At 42.3% G+C, this 19,979-nt stretch overlaps 1 protein-coding gene across 6 annotated transcripts in view; it reads left to right on the forward strand.

The window, feature by feature from the left end:
- The window catches only part of LOC137372300 (partitioning defective 3 homolog B-like), a 1,025,472-nt gene that overhangs the window by 468,389 nt on the left and 537,104 nt on the right, over window positions 1-19,979 (forward strand). For all 6 annotated transcript variants that reach the window (XR_010975414.1, XM_068036099.1, XM_068036101.1 and 3 more), the window contains one exon: window positions 18,864-19,049. Coding sequence is in view for 5 of the 6 variants with exons in the window: in XM_068036099.1 (XP_067892200.1) it covers window positions 18,864-19,049 (186 nt within the window). In the remaining variant the exon portion in view is untranslated. The remainder of the gene's footprint in view (window positions 1-18,863; window positions 19,050-19,979) is intronic.

Raw genomic sequence — 19,979 nt, forward strand, 5'->3', positions numbered from 1 at the left:
TACCATCCCGAGTTCTTTTGTAATTGGCTGGGTACATTGTACCATTGAAGCTTAGGGACAACACCTCATCTTTCTTCTAGGCACCTTGCAGCTTTCTGGCCAATCCACAGACTGCAGTAACTCGAGACGTTAGCTGTATCATCATTTTCAATTTCATGTCTGACCCTTGGGGCTTCCATCTTTTTGATCTCTCCTATTTACTCAAGTTTCTCATTTCCATAGTTATTTATTCCTCTTTGTTTCTTTAATGTCCTAATTGTGATGCAGTCTTCGTCTGCAGACTGAATTCCATACAGCTTGTGTTTGGTTTTGAAACTGGAGGCTTCCAGGTTTTTGGAGAGTCAAACCGAAGTTGGACAAACAGTCCTGTGACACAGAAAAAACAGGTTTTTTTTAGCCAAGGGCATGTGACTGGGGACTTAGGTCTCAGTTTGATTGGAAGGCTTTTGGAAAAGGTAGAAGGCAGCTAAAAGATTATGTATCTTTTGTAAAAAGAAGACTTTTAGAGAGTTGTGAAGGACCCTGAAGGTTTGAGTGTTAAAGTAAACTTTATAAAGTGAAATCAGAGTCATTCGGTAGATTCAATTCTTTTGGTTTGTTGGAGGTCTCCACGGGGATCATAACATAATACTTCTGTCTGTTACTTGACTAAGATGATCTATTTCATCATTCCACTCATGATCATCTATATCTCTATCTGTATCCTCACTCTCTGTCTATCTTTCTATTATCTATATATATCTTTATCTCAATCTTTGTCTCTATCTCTGCATTCATCGACTTTTTTTTATTCTTTCATGGACGTGGGCACCGCTGGCAAGGCCAGCATTTGTTGCCCATCCCTAATTTCCTTTGACAACTGAGTGTCTTGCTAGATCATTTCAGAGGGTAATTAAGAGTCAGCCACATTGCTCTGCGTCTGGAGTCACATGGAGGCCAGACCAGGTAAGGATGGCACATTTCCTTATCTAACGGACATTAGTGAACCAGATGGGTTTTTATGACGATTGATGATAGTTTCATGGCACCATTACTGAGGCTAGTTTTCAATTCCAGATTTTTATTAAGTAATTGAATCTTAAATTCCACCAGCTGCCATGGTGGGATTTGAACCTGTCCCCCCAGAGCATTAGCATGGGCCTCTGGATTACTAGCCCAGTGATATTACAACTGTGCCACCATCTCCCCCAATACACACATACATATCTCTTAATCTCTGACCGCCTCTTACTTTCCAATTCTAAAGAAAGGTCTGCATCTGACGTGTAAACGAGTCTTTTCTTTCTCTAGACTGACGTGTTTCCATCATTTTCTGTTTTAGTTTCAGATTTACAGCATCTGCAGTATTTTGCTGAAAGGGGATACTCTTGTAAATTCAGTTTGCAAATGGAAGCATGTTTAACTCCATTAGTATTTTGTCCATTTGGCTCCTGTTTGCCACTTTAGACTAAGTAATAAATTCGTTTTCCAGGTCAGATGTAACCAGTTTAATTCACTATTGTTTGCATAACTCAAAATATATTGAGAAAATGGATTGCTAAATTATCCCAAAGGAACGCAAGCCAAAAAGTAGGGTGTGAGCAAATTCTGACTTCAGAGTTCTGGATTCAAGTGTGAAAACAATTGTAATAGCAGAAGTCATTGGCAGATATGGCCTCCTCACTTTTCAATTCTTGTTACCGTGCTTTGAATCTGGAATTTAATTTTCACCACACAGTAATAGGTATATGTGAGGTAGGCTCCCACTTAAAGCACTTAGTGCTGGGCTGCTCTACACTTTTTAAAAAAGGTGCTCGGTGAATATCTAGTTGTAACGAGGGTTTGAAGATGATATGTACTTTGATTGAACTCAGTGTGACATAAGATAGAAAAAAAGACTTGTATTTATATAGTGTCTTTCACAACCTCAGGATGTCCTAAATGCTTTACAGCCACTACAGTATTTTTGAATTGTAGGCACAGTTGTAATGAGGGATAAATATTGTCCAGGACACCCAGATGGGTGGGTGGGGGAAGCTCCCCATGCTCATCTTCAAAATAGTGCGTGGGATCTTTTACGTCTACCTGAGAGGGCAGACAGGGCTTGGAATTAACGTCTCATCTGAAAGAAGGCACCTCTAACGGTGTCACACTCCCTCAGTACTGCATTGGCGCATCAGCCTAGATTTTTGTGCATTATTCAGAAGTTTTTAAATGAATGTAAGAGTTTCCTGTCAAACCTTTCCTTTTCCTGTAATGTTTCTTCAAACAAGTTTGCATGATTGCAGAGATTAATTTCCACCATCATTTTTTGTTAAAGATAATAAAGGAAAGTATTCAAACAAAATTTTTTTAAAAAACAATTTGTTTTAATTCCCCTATGATTTTTCTCCTGGGTTACTTGCAGCAATTTCTGGAGACTCCAGAATAATCTTGGAGGGGTGACAACCATAGTGAGGTTAAAATTACCCTAGTGTCAGGACAAGCAAGAGTCATTGGCAGTCATGCATTGCAGTATATTAACTGACATTAATAGCTGTAGAAACAAATTCCTTAAAATGGGCAAGTTTTCACTAGGTTTAGCTTTGGCTTGAAATAGCATTCCTAAAAATGGAATTGCACAACATTGCAATTTAAAATGTTATTTTTGTGTAATTTCTTAATACCAACAACACCACATTATATTTATATAGCATCTTTAACGTAACAAACTGTCTGAGGCACTTCACAGGAGCATAATTTTAAAAACGACACTGAACCACATAAGGAAATGTTAGGTCAGATGACCAAAGGCTTGGTCAAAGAGGTAGGTTTTAAGGAGTGTCTTAAAGGAGGAAAGCGAGTTGGAGTGGTGTAGCGAGGGAATTCCAGAGCTTAAATCCTAGGTAACTGAAGGCGCAGCCACCAATGGTGGAGCAATTAAAATCAGGGATGTTCAAGAGGCTAGAATTAGATGAGCACAGGTATCTTAAGGGTTGTAGGGCTGGAGGAGATTACAGAGATAGGGAGGGGGGAGTTCATGGAGAGATTTGAAAACAAGTATGAGAATTTTGAAAAAAAAATTATGCTCCTGTGAAGAACATAGGAACGAGGAGCAGGAGTAGGCAATACAGCCCCTCGAGCCTGCATATCATTCAATATGATCATGGCTGATCTCATCTCGGCCTCTACTCCACTTTCCTGCCCATCCTCTATAACCCTTCAACCCATTACTAATCAAAAATCTGTCTATCTCCTCACATTTACTCAATGTCCCGGCATCCACCGCACTCTGGGGTAGTGAATTCTACAGACTCACGACCCTTTGAGAGAAGTAATTTCTCCTCATCACTGTTTTAATTCTGCTACCCCTTATCCTAAAACTATGACCTCTTGTTCTAGATTGCCCCACCAGAGGAAATACCCTCTCTCCGTCTACTTTGTCAATCCCCTTAATCATCTAATTAAATCTCCTCTCATTCTTCTAAACTCCAGAGAGTAAAGGCCTAAACTGCTCAATCTCTCTTCATAAAACAAACCCATCTCTGGAATCAATCTAGTGAACCTGCTCTGAACTACCTCCAATGCAACTACATCCCTCCTCAAGAAAGGGGACCAAAACTGTGCACAATACTCCAGGTGCGGTCTCACAAATACCTTGTACAGTAGCAGCAACACGTTCCTACTTTTATACTCTATTCCTTTAGCAATAAATGCCAAAATTCCATTTGCCTTCCTTAATACCTGTAGTACCTGCATACTAGTTTTCTGCGATTCATGCACGAGGACACCCAGACCCCTCTGCACTGAAGAACTCTGAAGTTTCTCTCCATTTAGATAATTTGCCTTTCTATTCTTCCGACCAAAATGGATAACCTCACACTTATCCACGTTAAACTCCATCTGCCAAATTTTGGCCCATTCACCTAACCTATCCGTATCCATTTGTAAATTTCTTATTTCTTTATTGCAACATACTGTCCCACCTATCTTAGTGTCATCTGCAAATTTGGCTATAGTACCTTCTATCCCTGCATCCAAGTCATTAATATAGATTGTAAATAGTTGGGGCCCGAGGACTGAACCTTGTAGCACCCCACTAGTTCCATCTTGCCAACCAGAAAAGGACCCATTTATCCCAACTCTCAGTTTTCTGTTGGTTAGCCAATCCTCTATCCAAGCTAATAAATTGCCCCTAAACCATGTGATCTTACTTTGTGTATTAACCTTCTGTGCAGCAGCTTATCAAATGTCTTCTGGAAGTCCAGATAAATTACATCTACAGGATCCCCATTATCCACTTTACTTGTTACATCTTCGAAGAACTCAAGCAAATTAGTCAAACACGATTTATCCTTCATAAAACCATGCTGATTCTGATGGATTGCGTTTTGACTTTTGAAATGTCCTGTTATTACTTCCTTGATAATGGATTCGAAGAATTTCCTAATGACAGATGTTAAACTAACTGGTCTATAGTTTCCTACTTTCTGCCTCCCTCATTTTTTGAATATTAGCATTTTTCCAATCCACTGGAACCTTTCCCACATCCAAGGAGTTTTGGAATATTATAACCACTATCTCCACTGCCACTTCATTTAAGACCCTAGGATGTAGGCCACCAGGCCCTGGGGACTTGTCTGCCTTCAATCCCAATAGTTTGCTCAGTACTTTTTTTCTTAGTGATGATGATTGTTCTAAGTTCCTCCTTTTCTATAACCTCTGCATTACTTGTTACTATTGGGATGGTACTAGTGTCCTTAACCGTGAAAACTGAGGCAAAATACTGATTTAGTGTCTCCGCCATTTCTGTGTTCCCCACAATTAACTCCCAGTCTCATCCTCCAAAGAACCAACATTCACTTTAGCTACTCTCTTCCCTTTTATATACTTATAGAAGCTTTTGCTATCCGGTTTTATATTTTGTGCTAGTTTTCTTTCATAATTTACCTCGTTCTTTTTATTACTTTTTTTAGTAACCCTTTGTTGATCTTTAAAAGTTTCCCAATCTTCCAGCCTGCCACTGGCCTTCGCAATATGGTTTGCCTTAGTTTTTGTCTTTACGTTATCATTAACTTCCTTGCTTAGCCGTGGATGTTTTTTCCCCCTGTTGCAATATTTCTTCCTCTCTGGGATATATTTTAGTTGGGAGGAATTGAATATCTCCTTAAACATCTACCACTGCCCATCAACTGCCCTACCCTTTAGTCTTCCTGCCCAGTCCACTAGGGCCAAATCTGCCCTCATGCCTATGTAATTACCTTTGTTTAACTCTAGAACGCTAGTGTGGGACTCCAGTTTCTCGCCCTCAAACTGAATTTGAAATTCTAGCATGCTATGATCACTCTTCCCTGGAGGATCTTTAACTATGAGATCATTAATTAATCCCACCTCATTACATAATACCAAATCAAGAATAGCCTGCTCCCTGGTTGGTTCCACCAAATCCCTTGGTGTCCAAGTGCCCTGGACATTTTATTACATTAAAGATGCTTTGTAAATATAAATTGTTGGTTTTAAGAAATTATACAAAAAAAGCATTTTATAATTTTTCTAAGAAATTGCAAAATGTTGTTTAAATGAGAGCCATTATAGTTCAGCAAGCACAGGGGCGATAGGCAAGTTAAATCACAGGTAGCAGAGTTTTGGAGGATCTCAAGTTTATGGAAGGAAGAATGTGGAAGACCAGCCAGGAGCCTGTTGGAATAGTCAAGTGGTAACCAAAGCATGGATGGGGTTTCTGGAGCAGGTGAGCTGAGACGGGCAAAGTTGGGTGATGTTACAGAGGTGGAAATAAGCATTCTTAGTGATGGTGCAAGTATGTGGTCAGCAGTTCACCACAGGGTCAAATACTCCACCAAGATTTTGAACAGACTGGTTTAGTCTCAGACAGTTGCATCAGAGAGAGATGGAGTCGGTAGTTGGGGAACAGAGTTTGGAGCGGGATCCGGAAACGATTGCTTCAGTATTTCCAATATTTAATTGGAAAACATTTCTGCTCATCCTGTACTGGATGTCAGATAAGCAATCTAATAATTTAGCAACAGTGGCGGAGTTGAGAGAGGTGATGGTGAGGCAGAGGTGGATGTCATCAACATACATGTGAAAACTAATGCTGTGCTTTTGGATGATGTCGCTGAGGGGCAGCATGTTGTTGAGAAATAGGAGGGGGCCAGGGATAGATCCTTGGGGGACACCAGATGTAATGGTGCCGGAACAGGAAGAGATGCCATTGCAAGTGATATTCTGGCTGCGATTAGATCGATAATAAAGGAACAAGGTGCGAGCAGACCCATCCAGTTGGACGACAGAGTGGAGAGGTGTTGGAGGAGGATGGTGTGGTCAACCATGTCAAAGACTGCAGACAGGTCAAGAAGGATGAGGGGGGATAGTTTACCATTGTCACAGTCACATAGGATGTCATTTGTCACTTGTGGAGGGATTTAAATATGAAATTCCAGGAAAGGTGGGCACAGATTTTGGAGGCAAGGACCTTGGTGAGGAAAGGGAGGTTGGAAAAGGGTAGTAGTTTGCAAGGACAATGGTGTCAAGGGTTATTTTTTTTGAGGAGAGGGGTGATGATGGAAGATTTAAAGGAGAGAGGGACAATACCTAGGGAGAGAGAACCGTTAACAATAATGGCTAACATGGGGCCCAGGAGGGGAAATTGGGTTTTCAGCGGTTTAGTGGAAATAGGGTTGAGGGAGCAGGAGGTGGGTCTCATGATAAGATGAGCTCAGAGAGGGCATGAGGGGAGATAGGAGAGAAACTAGGGAAAGATGAGGCTAGGGCTAGGACAGGGGGCAGCATTAGAGGCAGAAGCAGCTGATCGGTTGGTCTCAATCTTAGTGACAAAGAAGTCCGTGAGCTCCTCGCAGTTATTGTACAGCAGCAACTTGCATTTGTATAGCACCATCAAGATGGTAAAATGCCACAAAGTGCATCATAGGCACATTACCAGACAAAATTTGACTCCAAACAACAACAAGATATTGGGAATGGTGAGCTTGGCCAAACGGGCAGGTTTTAGGTGCACCTTAAATGAGAAAAAAGTAGCGAGACAGGGAGGCTTATGCAGGGAGGTCCAGAGTTTGGGGCACAGCCACCAGTGGTATAGTGAAGAAAATGTGGGATGTGCAAGAGGCCAGAGTTGGAGGAATACAGATTTCTCAGAGGGTTGTAGAACTGGAGGAGGTTGCAGAGTTTGGCGGGTGATGGGGGGTTGGGGATTGAGGCCATGGAGGTATTTGAAAATGAAGTTAAACATTTTAAAGTCCAAAGCATTGCCTGACTAGGCACAAATGTAGGTCAGCGAGCACAGGGTGATGGGTGAAAGGGACTTGATGCAAGTTAGGTTATGGGTTATGGGCAGTAGAATTTAGAATGAGCTAAAGTTTACATTGTGCATGAGTTATATACAGCGGCTGTCAGCATTTTTCAATATATTTTTGGACGACAGAAAACTAAAGCTTCCTCAGATTGATTCCTCGAGCCTGTAATCTCATGTTAGCTTTTAAACTGCTTGGAGCTGACTGTTGCAGTTTAGGATTTGCGCTGAAACTGTTGGTCAGATTACTGCTTTGTATTGTTCTCCCAAGTGTCCCACTGGTTTTCTGTGTAACTGGAAAGCTGTGTTTGTATTCTTTGCTAAGAGGTGTGAAGCAGGTTTATTTTTTGGCTCCTTCTGCAGTGCTTAGTGTTCAACTCCATAGTTCAGAAGAAAAAGCCTCCCCAAATGGATCGTTTGTAGACCAAATGCGCCTGTTCTTAACAGCTTTGAGAGAAACTGTTATCCCCTTGTATAATGAGGCAGTGGGTCTCTCTGATCCTGAAAGAATTTCACAGTGTGTGAAGACATAAAGTCATAGCTGAGCCGTTTGAAGTTGAGACATAGGAGAGCTGAAAATAGCCATTGAAAAGTTGCCAATGGGTTGGTCCTGCTGTGTGAGCAAGGGTGAGAGATGACCTTTGAACTGTAACTCCACCCCGATGGCTGGAAGACAACAGAGGCTATGGCATGCCTCCAACAGTGGAGCGTAACCCTTATGTGGTGTGCCAAAAGAAATGGAAGTGAAATATAATTGACTGATTTCCTTTGCTAAATACCTGATCTCCAGGATACCGCCTCCAATTCCTGGCTGGAAATAGGACTCTGGGGAGCCTGGTTTCTTATCGGCCTGCAACAGTCAGACAGGGCCAGGCAGCTCACTTGAGATATTTTGACAGGGATGCAGTCAAGGGCAATGTGCAGGTACGAAAAGGTCCCAACGTTTTACACAAAAGTAGCTTCCTGCCCTGTTCCCCAAGGAGACTGACGGCGGCTTTTTTTTAAAAAAAATTCTTTTAATCCCGGATACCTTTCAACTGGTTCAGACAACTGTGAATGACAAAAACAATCTGTTCATCAACATCAGCTGTCTCAGATCCTTGTAAATCTTACAAATAACAGTGCAGTGCCTTTTGGAGAATAAATCCAAAGTAAACAAATCCATTTAAATTGACGTGCAAAGTCTAAACAATTTTAACAAATTCTGTCTCGTCTGCATCTTAAAAAGGCACGACTTTATATGGATATCAATATTACATCATACGGTCTGATGCTTTTTATTACTCTGTCGCTTAAAGAGAAAAGCAAGCAGTGCTGCAAAATAAGAGCTGTCACATTTTAGAAAGCATTTATTTTTAAAACAAATGAAATGCTTAAAAGATGGTGAGGCATTTAAGTGCAGAAATGTAGTTTCGTTGTGAGATGTGGGTTCTATCTCCTGCAATTGCTCACGAGTTGAGTCCACATTTTCTTGTTGCAGGTGAAGATGCATTTTCTGAGCAAGGAGAATATGGGGTTGAAGGTGATTTAGAGCTTTGGATCAGAAATTGGCTAGCTGAAAGAAGACAGAGGGTGGTGGTTGATGGCAAATGTTCATCCTGGAGTTTAGTTACTAGTGGTGTACCGCAAGGTTCTGTTTTGGGGCCACTGCTGTTTGTCATTTTTATAAATGACCTGGATGAGGGTGTAGAAGGGTGGGTTAGTAAATTTGCGGATGACACGAAGGTCGGTGGAGTTGTGGATAGTGTCGAAGGGTGTTGTAGGGTACAGAGGGACATAGATAGGCTGCAGAGCTGGGCTGAGAGATGGCAAATGGAGTTTAATGCGGAGAAGTGTGAGGTGATTCACTTTGGAAGGAGTAACAGGAATGCAGAGTACTGGGCTAATGGGAAGATTCTTGGTAGTGTAGATGAGCAGAGAGATCTTGGTGTCCAGGTACATAAATCCCTGAAAGTTGCTACCCAGGTTAATAGGGCTGTTAAGAAGGCATATGGTGTGTTAGCTTTTATTAGTAGGGGGATCGAGTTTCGGAGCCACGAGGTCATGATGCAGCTGTACAAAACTCTGGTGACGCCGCACCTTGAGTATTGCGTGCAGTTCTGGTCACCGCATTATAGGAAGGATGTGGAAGCTTTGGAAAGGGTGCAGAGGAGATTTACTAGGATGTTGCCTGGTATGGAAGGAAGGTCTTACGAGGAAAGGCTGAGGGACTTGGGGTTGTTTTCGTTAGAGAGGAGGAGGAGAGGTGACTTAATAGAGACATACAAGATAATCAGAGGGTTAGATAGGGTGGATAGTGAGAGTCTTTTTCCTCGGATGATGATGGCAAACACGAGGGGACATAGCTTTAAGTTGAGGGGTGAAAGATATAGGACAGATGTCAGAGGTAGTTTCTTTACGCAGAGAGTAGTAGGGGCGTGGAACGCCCTGCCTGCAACAGTAGTAGACTCGCCAACTTTAAGGGCATTTAAGTGGTCATTGGATAGACATATGGATGAAAATGGAATAGTGTAGGTCAGATGATCGGCGCAACATCGAGGGCCGAAGGGCCTGTACTGCGCTGTAATGTTCTAAAAAATATCCGAAATAATAAAAGAGCTTCCATTTATGTAGTCCCTTCAACAGTCTCAGGACGTCCCGCAGCACTTTACAGCCAGTGAGGCACTTTTGAAGCTTGGCCACTGTTGTAGGAAATGCGGCAGGCAATTTGCACACAGCAGGATCACCTAAACAGCAATGAGATAATGACAAGACTATCTCATTTACTGCTGTTGGTTGAGGGAAGAATATTGGTCTGGTCATTGGAGAGAATTACCCTTGTTTTTCTTTGAATATTTTGGGATCTTTTACATCCACCTGAGAGGGCAGACATGGCCTTGGTTTAATGTCTCATCTGAAAGGTGGCACTTCAGGTAGTGCAGCACTCCATCAATACTGCACAGGATTGTCAGCTGAGATTATGTGCTCAAGGGCAGGACATTGGGTTTTAGGTCGGGTTCCAGAGGTTGGGGTCAAATGGGGGTCCCAACCCTGCACTGTCACCTAGCAGTGATTTCCCCTGAGTTGGCCAGTTAGTGTCCAGGAGGCACGCTCATCGATGAATCAAAGATGGCAGGTGGGCTCTCGAAGCTGGAAGGCCAATAGGAGGCCCTCCAGCACTGAAGGAATTGCAACCTGCCATTAGAGGTAAGGAATAGAGAGGGCACATCAAGATTGAGGTGCTCCCTCAGCAACTTTTGAACTGAACTGTGGCCACAGCTGCCGGGCCACCATTGTGGAGGTGAAACCTCTTCACAGGGCAGCCTGCAGCTGCAGCTGTAGCTGTAACCACGTGGGTGAGGAGGATCTCAAGACCTGCCTGGGGTGCTGGCTCCCCTGGTCTGCCGCCGGGAGACTTCCTCCAGGCAGCTGGCCTGTTCCCAATGCTGCATGGGGAGAGGGGGGAGGGGTGGATGACCTGCAGGAAAACTCTCAGTCAGCCTCTGATAATTGGCCTCATTAGACCTTGCGGGCAGGTAGCCCTTCTGACCCTGATTATGCCTTGGGGAAAATGGACCGGGGCCGATTGGCGATGTGAATTTACGGGTCCGCCCACCTCCGTTTGAAAATTCTGCCCCAAATCTCTGGAGTGGGGCTTGAACCTTCCCGTAGCGGTGAGAGTGTTACCCACTGAGTCATGGCTGGCACGAACACCTGACAAGATAACAATGCACAATTTCCCCCGTAGCCCCTGTTTTGCTGCTCGCACACCCCCACCCTCTGCCCCTTTGCCCCCATCACTCCACCACTCCCTTCTGTGTGACTGGTTGAAGCATGGCATTGGTAGATGTTTAGGAGCAGGCTGTGCCCTTTTCTTGACCTGATGGTTAATGATTGATGTGTGATACACAAGGGAGTCTGACCTCTAAATATTTCCTTTCTGGGGAACCATTAAAGATGAGTTTTAAACAAACCACTTGAGGTTTTATTTCTGTTTATCTAAATAGCTGATGCATTGTCAATAAATGTTCTTTAACCAATGTGAGTCATGTTTAAAATTTTGAGTTATGAGCTTGGTGAGGCAAGAGTCTGACACTTTTCGCCAGCTGAAGTAAAAACGTTTGACTACTTCCTGGTGTTTTATAGCACGTTAACATTGGTTGTTACCTCAAAGGCTCAAATGACAGCGTGTTGGTTTTATTTTACATGGAATATTCAAGTCTTGCCTTGCTAGGAAGATTTACAGAGCCATACTGCTAATGACGCATGTGCTCAGCAAAAGTAAGAGGATAAATGGTTGTTGGTTTGTGTGGGCTTTGTGTGTCCTCTTGAAAATAAAGCTCAACGTGAAGGAAACTGTATTTTGTTTAATTTGAACACAAGGTTGTGTTATTCAGTAGTTCAGTGGTCAGGGAGAAGAGAGTTTTTGTGTCTCAAGTATTTTGGGCTAAACAACGAACAGTTCTTGCCCCAAACAAACACTTTTCAGCATTCGGTTAATTTTAATACACCGTCCTCCAAAATCCACAATATTCATTGTCACTCATTTAGCAATGGTTCTATTTGTATGAGTCTCCCAGCAATTTGTAAGAAGGGGATGTTGGATGAAAATCTAATTTCTTTTTTACGGCTAGATGGTCTGCCAAACAGGATACAGCATTGTTTTTTTATTAAAGTTCACAAATAATAAAATTTCATAAGGACACATGAGTGAGCAGAATTCCCTAATTGTGCATCAATTGCGGTCATGCCATCTGGCTGAATCTTTCTTGCTGTCGTTAACTTGACCAGTGGCTCCATGGGGCCGTACATTGGCACTTTGTGATGTGAGGAAGCGTTGCAGTTGGAATTCTCCTTTACCTGGCCAGTTGTTGACTTGTCTGGAACATTAGATGTTATGTGGAATGGAGGCCAGCATGAGATTTTGTAAATGGTTTTCCAAGTTTCATGGTTCACTGACAAAGGACTGTACGGCTGAAATCTTGGTTATTGTACGAATGTCGTAATGATGTAATTAACTCTGAGGCCTGAATTGTCCTCTTCTTTAAAAAAAAAATGAGCAGGTGCCATGTTTTCTGTGTCTCTCTCTGTCTCTCTCTGCCTCAACAATTATGACAACTTGTATTTATATAGCACCCTTAACATAGTCAAATGTGCCACGGCGCTTCACAGGAGTATTATAAAATGAAATATGACACTGAGCCACATAAGGAGATAAAACCAGTGCAAAGAAGCAGAAGGTTAGGCCAAAAGAAAAGCAGAGGCTGCATCAGAAGATAAGTGAACTGAGTGCATTTTGCAAACTTTAAAACTTGAAAGCCCAAAATGATCAGACCTCTTGTTTAGAAACAGGGCTGAAATGTGGAAAGTCTTACAATGATCTATCCAAGAATGTGTTTGATGTTAGCATAAACACGTAAGCTTTCTTTAGTGTTGTTAACTTGGCCAATAGTTAGATCTATTGAAAATGATTAACTGTAGAGCTCTCATGTTATGTTGCTCCATATGCAGTATTACTGAACTATGCAAGGAGGCTGACCCATCTTAACACAGCTACCTGCTGCAACACACTAAAATTTGGCCAATTCCATGTGGTTTCCTTGATTTCATTCTCCATGCAGCAAATCTAAACTGTTAAAAAAAAAAAATTTCAACCCTAACAATATCCCTCAATCCTTCTCTCCCCAGAAATACATGCAGTTGACTTTTGAGCCAATTTAGTGTTTGCTTCAGTGAACTTCACCAATAACTTATTCCTCATGATATTTTGTACAAAGAAAAAACGTCAACTTCTTTATCTGCTCCTAACTTCCTAGTTTGTGACTTGTGGCCCTCATTGCTGCAGGAAACAACTACCCTGATCAACTCTTGTCACTTCCCTTCATAATCTGAAAATGTCCATTAGGTCAGTTTTAAATATTTTTCAGACTAGAACTGACTCAACTTCCTTAGCCTTTCCTCAGATTCCTGGTAACCATTAATCATCCTGGATGCTCCCCTCCCATGTGTCTGAATCAAAGGCAGTATGAACTTGCTTCCATGTGGCATTTCCCCTATTCGGTAGGCTGGGTGGTGAGAGATGAGTAAGTGACATTTAGCCTGGGCATTCAAGCAGTTTGATGCTCTTCAATTTCGTAAGCTTGCTCTGCTGCTTTATGGAAGTGAACAGTTCTCATTAAGTACTTACCCTGAAGGTGGGATATGACTTGAACCATGGAATATTTTTGTGTTTTCTAATCCTGTTTACCCAATAGTTAACAACAGCAACTACTTACATTTGCAGAGCGACTTAACATAGTAAAATGTCACTAAGGCACTTCACAGGAGCATTATCGTTTAAATTTGACACAAAGCCATATAAGGAGATATTAGGACAGGTGATGGAAAGCTCAGACAAAGAAGTAGGTTTTAAGGAGTGACGTAAAGGAGAAGAGAGATACAGAGACATTTAGGGAGGGAATTTCAAACCATAGGGTCTACGCAGTTGAAGGCATGGCTGCCAGTGGTGGAGAAATTGAAATCTGTGATGCAAATGAGGCCAGAATTGAAGGAAGGCAGAGATCTCAGAGATTCATCTATTAGGAAATGCAATTAGAGTTATAAAGTCATAGGGCTGAATTTTATGAGCGCACTGCATTTTGCAGCAGTGCATTCGCATTTTGGCGGGCCGCTCGCACAGATGCGCCGTCGCTGAGTCTCCGCAATATTTTGTGCGGGGGCTTATTTAAATGAAAGGGTGGAGCAGCCGCCCCCGATGACGTAGAGGAGGCGGCAGCTCCATTCCCAGCAACAGCGTCCGGTGCCAACACGCAGACACCGTGCCCTTTAAGCCCTTCATGGAAATTTAAATGTTTAAAGGTTCCACTGCACAAATCTTTGAAATTAAATTTTATTCAAACTTTGCATCCCCTCTCCCACCATCTCCCCCCCCCCCAACCAATGAATCCTCAATAAATAAAATTACCTCTACCCCCAGAAAAACAATTTTTCAAATAATGCACTTTAATCCACCACTTTAAGAACATTTGACCCTCAACTCCTTACCACCATCCCAACAACCAATCGGAGTGGTTTTCCCCGCTCCTGCACCCCTCCCGACCTGAAGATTTTACTGCACCCACTCCCCACCAGTGTCACGTCTTGGAACTCTGAATGGGATGGGATGGGATGGGACTTCCGTTTGGTGGCCATAATATTAGCATTGATTTTAATATGTAAATGAATGTCCCGCCACCGAGCGCCGGGGGTGGGGGGTGGGTGGCAGGGACGGGAGCCACACCAAGGCCTTGCCGCTGCCAGTAAAATGTAGTGGAGCCTTGTCGCTGTCGGGTTGTGGCGAGTCGCTCCTTCAAGTATTTTATGGGCCCCCCGCCACAACCCTCAACGTCAAGGGGCTGGTAAAATTCAGCCCATAGAGTCATCTATGGCACAGAAGGAGGTCATTCGGCCCATTGAGTCCATGACGGCTCTCCACGAAGCTAAGCAGTTAGTCCCACTCCCTGGCTTGATCGCCGTAGCCCTGCAAGTCTAACTCTCTCAGGCATCCAACTTCCTCTTGAAGTCATTGATTGTCCCCGTTTCCAACATCCTTTTGGGCAGCGAGTTCCAGGTCATTACCATCCACTGCATAAAGATGTGTTTCCTCACATTCCCCCTCTATCTTTTGCCCAAACCCTTTGAGCTGTGTTCCTTAGTCCTTGTACTGTTTGTTAATGGGAACAGTTTTTCCTTGTCTAACTTATCTAAGCCTGTCTTAATCATGTACACGAATATTAAATCTCTCCTCAATCTCCTTTATTCCGAGCAGAACAAACCCAGATTTTTCAATCTCGCCTTGTAACTAAAATCCTCCATCTCTGAAACCATTTTGGTAAATCTCTTCTGCACTTTCTCAAGGACCCTCACATCCTTCCTGAAATGTGGTGACCAGAACTGCACACAATACTCCAGTTAGGGCCTAACCAGAGCTCTATAAAGGTTCAGCATAACCTCCTTGCTTTTGTACTCATTGCCTCTATTTATGAAGCCCAAGATCCCATATGCTTTACTAACCACACTCTCAATATGTTCTGCCACCTTCAAAGATCTATGCACCTGCACCCCCAGGCCACTCTGTACCTGCACACTCTTTAGAATTGTGCCATTAAGTATATATTGCCTCTCGCTATTCTTTCTGCCAGAATGCATTACCTCACACTTCTCAGTATTGAACTCCATCTGCCACCTCTCTGCCCATTCTGCTTGCCTATCCTGTTGCGGGCAGTTAATATCATCCTCACTGTTTGTCTCGCCTCCAAGTTCGGTGTCATCAACAAATTTTGAGATTCTACTCAGTATTCCAAGATCTAAATCATTTATATATAGCACAAAAGAAGTGGTCCCAGCACTGACCCTTGGGGAACACCACTGTCTACCATCCTCCAGTCTGAAAAGCAACGATTTACCACAGCTCACTGTTATCTGTCCATAAGCCAACTTTTTATCCGTTGGTCAGTGACCCTCTTATTCCATGAACCTCAATTTTGATAACCAGCCTTTTATGTGGTACCTTATAAAAGGTTTTCTTAAAATCCGTATAAACAACATCCACTGCATTCCCTTCATCAACCTTCGCTGTTACTTCATCAAAAATTCAATTAGAGCAGTCAAGCATGGTCTAGTCTTTACAAATCCATGCTGGCTATCCTTAATTGACTCGAACCTCTCTAAATGTCCGTTGATATTTTCCCTGATTATTGTTTCTAAAACCTTACCCACCACTAATGTAAAACTAACTGGCCTGTAGTTACTAGGACTTTCTGGTATCCAGGGAATATTGGAAGATTATGACAAGTTCTTCCATCCCCACTTCCTTAAGCAACTTGGGACCAGGTGACTTATCTACCCTAAGCATAGCCAGCATTTTTAGTACCTGCCCCCTCTAAATTTTTATCCTGTCCATTACCTCGACTTGCTCTGCTTCTACTGATATTTTATCAGATTTCGCTTTCTTATAGAACACTGATACAAAGTACTCATTAAGTATATTAGCCTTGCCCTGTGCCTCTAAGCATATATCACCCTCTCTCACTCTAATAGGCCCCACTCCTCCTCTTTCTACTCTCTTACTATTTAATGCAGATAGAAGATCTTTGGGTTCCCTTTTATGTTGACTGCTATTCTATTTTCATATTCTCTTTTTGCTAGTCTTATTTTCCTCTTCACCTACACTCTCAACTTATTGTATGTGGCCTGGCTCTCCTGATGAGTTCACCTGACATGCATCATACACCCTCTTTTTTTTTCTATAGAAAAAGGCTGTGCATTGTTCTGCAGTCTGAAGTTCATCTGAGATTGGTGACATGCACTGTCTCCTCCTGACCGCCACATCTCCTCCACTTATGGCTTATGAGAGTGTGTTTTGTGACCTACTTCTGATTTTTTTTCACTCAGGTGAAATGCCTCTCCACTGCTCATTGCTCCCCTAGATACACTTTAATGAGAATCTCATACAGACAGAGTGAGGTGGTGTAGTTCGTTTGAACATTATGTTCTCACCTCTGTGACTTGAATTTTAGCACAGTAACACTAATTGGGTCAAAGTCTCCACTCTTCTGGCTGTAAGAGTTTCATATGAAATAGGTTTGGTTTTGATTAAAACCCAGCTTCTGAATTCTGGACTCCTCTCCCCATGCCTCTCTGCCTCTCTACCTCTCTGTCCTTTAAGACACTCCTTAAAACCTACCTCTTTGACCAAGTCTTTGGTTGTTGAACTTAATATTTACTTATGTGGCTCAGTGTCCTATTTTGTTTTATAATGCTGCTATGAAGCACCTTGGTCATTTCATTGCGTTAAAGATTCTATATAAATTTAAGTTGTTGTTGGTATTAAGAAGCCCCTCGGGATATTTTACTACTTTAAAGGTGCTATATAAATGCAAGGTGGTGCTGTTGTTTGTTGTTGACGCAGTGATGTCAATATTTGCTCATTTTTAACAATCCAATTATCCTGCTGACCACCTGTCATACATTCAGCCTGAGTTTGCTGCCGGCTATTGGGGAATTCATGTTTGGTGTTTGTGTAAGTAAACACTTCACCTTGATTTGTACTTAACAGCGTTGTTATATGTGAGTTGTGTATTCTTGCTGTGGATTCTGGAATGGGGTTTTAACTGTTTAATGTTTTTCTCCTTCTAAATGCATAAACACTGTTTTGCTTAGATCTGTTCAACAGTTATTTTTGCAATTAGTATTTGTAAATTAAGCTTGGCTCTTCACCAGTCAGAAAAGCATTTGAATTCTCTATTTTTTTTCCCTGACGGCGATCATATTAAACCAGCAAAACTGTCAATAACTCCCAATAAACTCCTCAGATTTATAAAGCGCTGCTGTGCATACACTTCCAATTGGCTGGGAAGCACTAAGGCAACAGAATTCATTATTGTACTGGTGATGTAATTGACTTTGACCCTTGAATTATCCTTTTTCTTTCATGAGTGGAAGCCATGTTTCTTCTGGTCCCTTTCATTTGGAAGCAGTGCAGCAATGTGGAAAGTCTTACTATGATCTATCCAGAAGCGTGTTTGACATTTATACAAACTCTTAAACTTCCTTTTCTACTGTTGACTTGGCTCGTAGATGTATCTGTTGAAAATGAAGAACTGATGAGTTCTGCCAATGGCATAGTGTTTGAATGCTCCAAATGCCGCGTTACTGAGCTATACGGAATGGAGGGTACATATCTGTAAATGACCTCTATCAGAACATCAGTTGGGTTTGTACAACTGGCATCAGTGTCCCTAGGATAGAAGGTGGGAAAAGCAGACAGGAATCCTGCTGCTCGTGGCTGTCCATTGACTGTTTGATGAAAGTTTGTGAAGACAGATCTGTTCATTATTCTCCATGCAATCCTTCCTAACTGTTGTGATGTTCATAGTGCTGTCATTCTTGTGTGTTTTTTATTCTCTAATGTTATGGTAATAAAATATGTCACTTTTACCACAATTTAGTATTTTAGGGACTGCAAACTTTTAAGCTTAGTTTTTTTGAACCTGGCTTAAGAAAGAAAGATTTGTAATTATAAAGCACGTTTCACAACCTCAGGATGTCTTAAAATGCTTTATAACCTATGAAGTACTTTTGAAGTGTTGTGATATAGGAAACGTGGCAGGGAATTTGCAGACAGCCAGCTCCTGCAAGCACCAATGAGATAATGACCAGGCAATCTGTTTTAGTGATGTTTAGGGATAAATATTGGTCAGGACAGCAAGGATAATCCTACTGTTCTTCAAATAGTGCTTTGGGATCTTTTATAGCCACCTTGAGAGTGCAGATATTGCCTAGATTTAACGTCTCATCCAAAAGACAGCACCTTTGACAGTGCAGCACTCAGTATTGTACTGGACTGTCAGCCTGGATGATGTGTACAAGTCTCTGGAGTGGGATTTGAACCCTGAACCTTGGAATGAAAGTGCAGCCAAATCTATGTTCTCAACACAAGCTTAAAATTTTTAAAACCAGCATGCTGGGTGCCTATTCTTAAAATCTCCTTAGGTTCTGAGAGCCAACTGTAGGTCTGATATTAGTTCTGCAATCATCAAGTGCATTTATTTTGTTTCAGAAAGGGGAACAGAATTGTAATCTCCCAGGAGACGATAAAAAGGAGTACCTGACCTTTGAAATCCCACTCAACGACTCGGGCTCTGCTGGACTGGGCATCAGCCTTAAAGGGAACAAATCCAAGGATACAGGGGCTGACCTTGGCATATTCATCAAGGCCATTCTTCATGGCGGGGCAGCTTTTAAGGTAACCCAGTTGGCAAGGGTTGAATTGTGGGGATGAATGAATGGGATATTCTGGAAATTGTATTGTTGACCGGTTGGGGATCAGAAAGTATTTGTTGCAGAACCTTTCTTCATGAATCTATAAGGGTAGAGAGGAGGCCATTATAGAGTCAACCCTGCATGATCTGTGGAAGGAATGTGAATGGTCCAATGACACCGCACATTTAAAATTCTCCTCCTTGTATTCAAATGCCTCTGTGGCTTTGTCCCTCCCTATCTCTGTAACCTCCGTTGGCCTCACAACTCTCTGAGCTCTCTGTGCTCCTCCAATTCTGACCTCTTGTGCGTCTGCAATTTCCTTTGCCCCACGTTGGCATCCTTCAGCTACCTAGGTCCTCAGGTCTGGAATTCCCTCCCTAAAACGTTTTGCCTCTCTACTTCCTTTAAAAAGCTTCTTAAAATCTATCTTTCCCTGTCCTAATGTCTCCTTGCATATTTCAGTGTCAGATATTGTCTGATAACATTCCTTTGAAGTGCCTTGGGGTTTTTCCTACGTGAAATTTACTATATAAATAAAAGTTGTTGTTGATTGACCGAACACCTTTTCCTTGTGCCTTACCTTCTTACAATCTTAGGGCTGTCATTGGACTGTGGTTCCACTAGCACTGAGAGCCATTTTAGTATCTCACCAAAGTACTTAGTGGGTTTTGGTAGATTATTTAACCATACTGAGTATCACAGGAATGCCAGATCCTGTTCTAGCCCAGTGTTCACCTGTTCTGATGAAGGGTCACTGACCTGAAACGTTAACTCTGTTTCTCTCTCCACAGATGCTGCCAGACCTGCTGAGTATTTCCAGCATTTCTTGTTTTTATTTCACCTGTATTTTCCCGCGAGCAGTCAGGACTGATAGCCATGGTGGGGTTTTTCCCCTTCTCCTGTTCCTTAGTCT

Source organism: Heterodontus francisci, chromosome 7 (assembly GCF_036365525.1).
Source record: "Heterodontus francisci isolate sHetFra1 chromosome 7, sHetFra1.hap1, whole genome shotgun sequence".
NCBI classification, from domain to species: Eukaryota; Metazoa; Chordata; class Chondrichthyes; order Heterodontiformes; family Heterodontidae; genus Heterodontus; species Heterodontus francisci.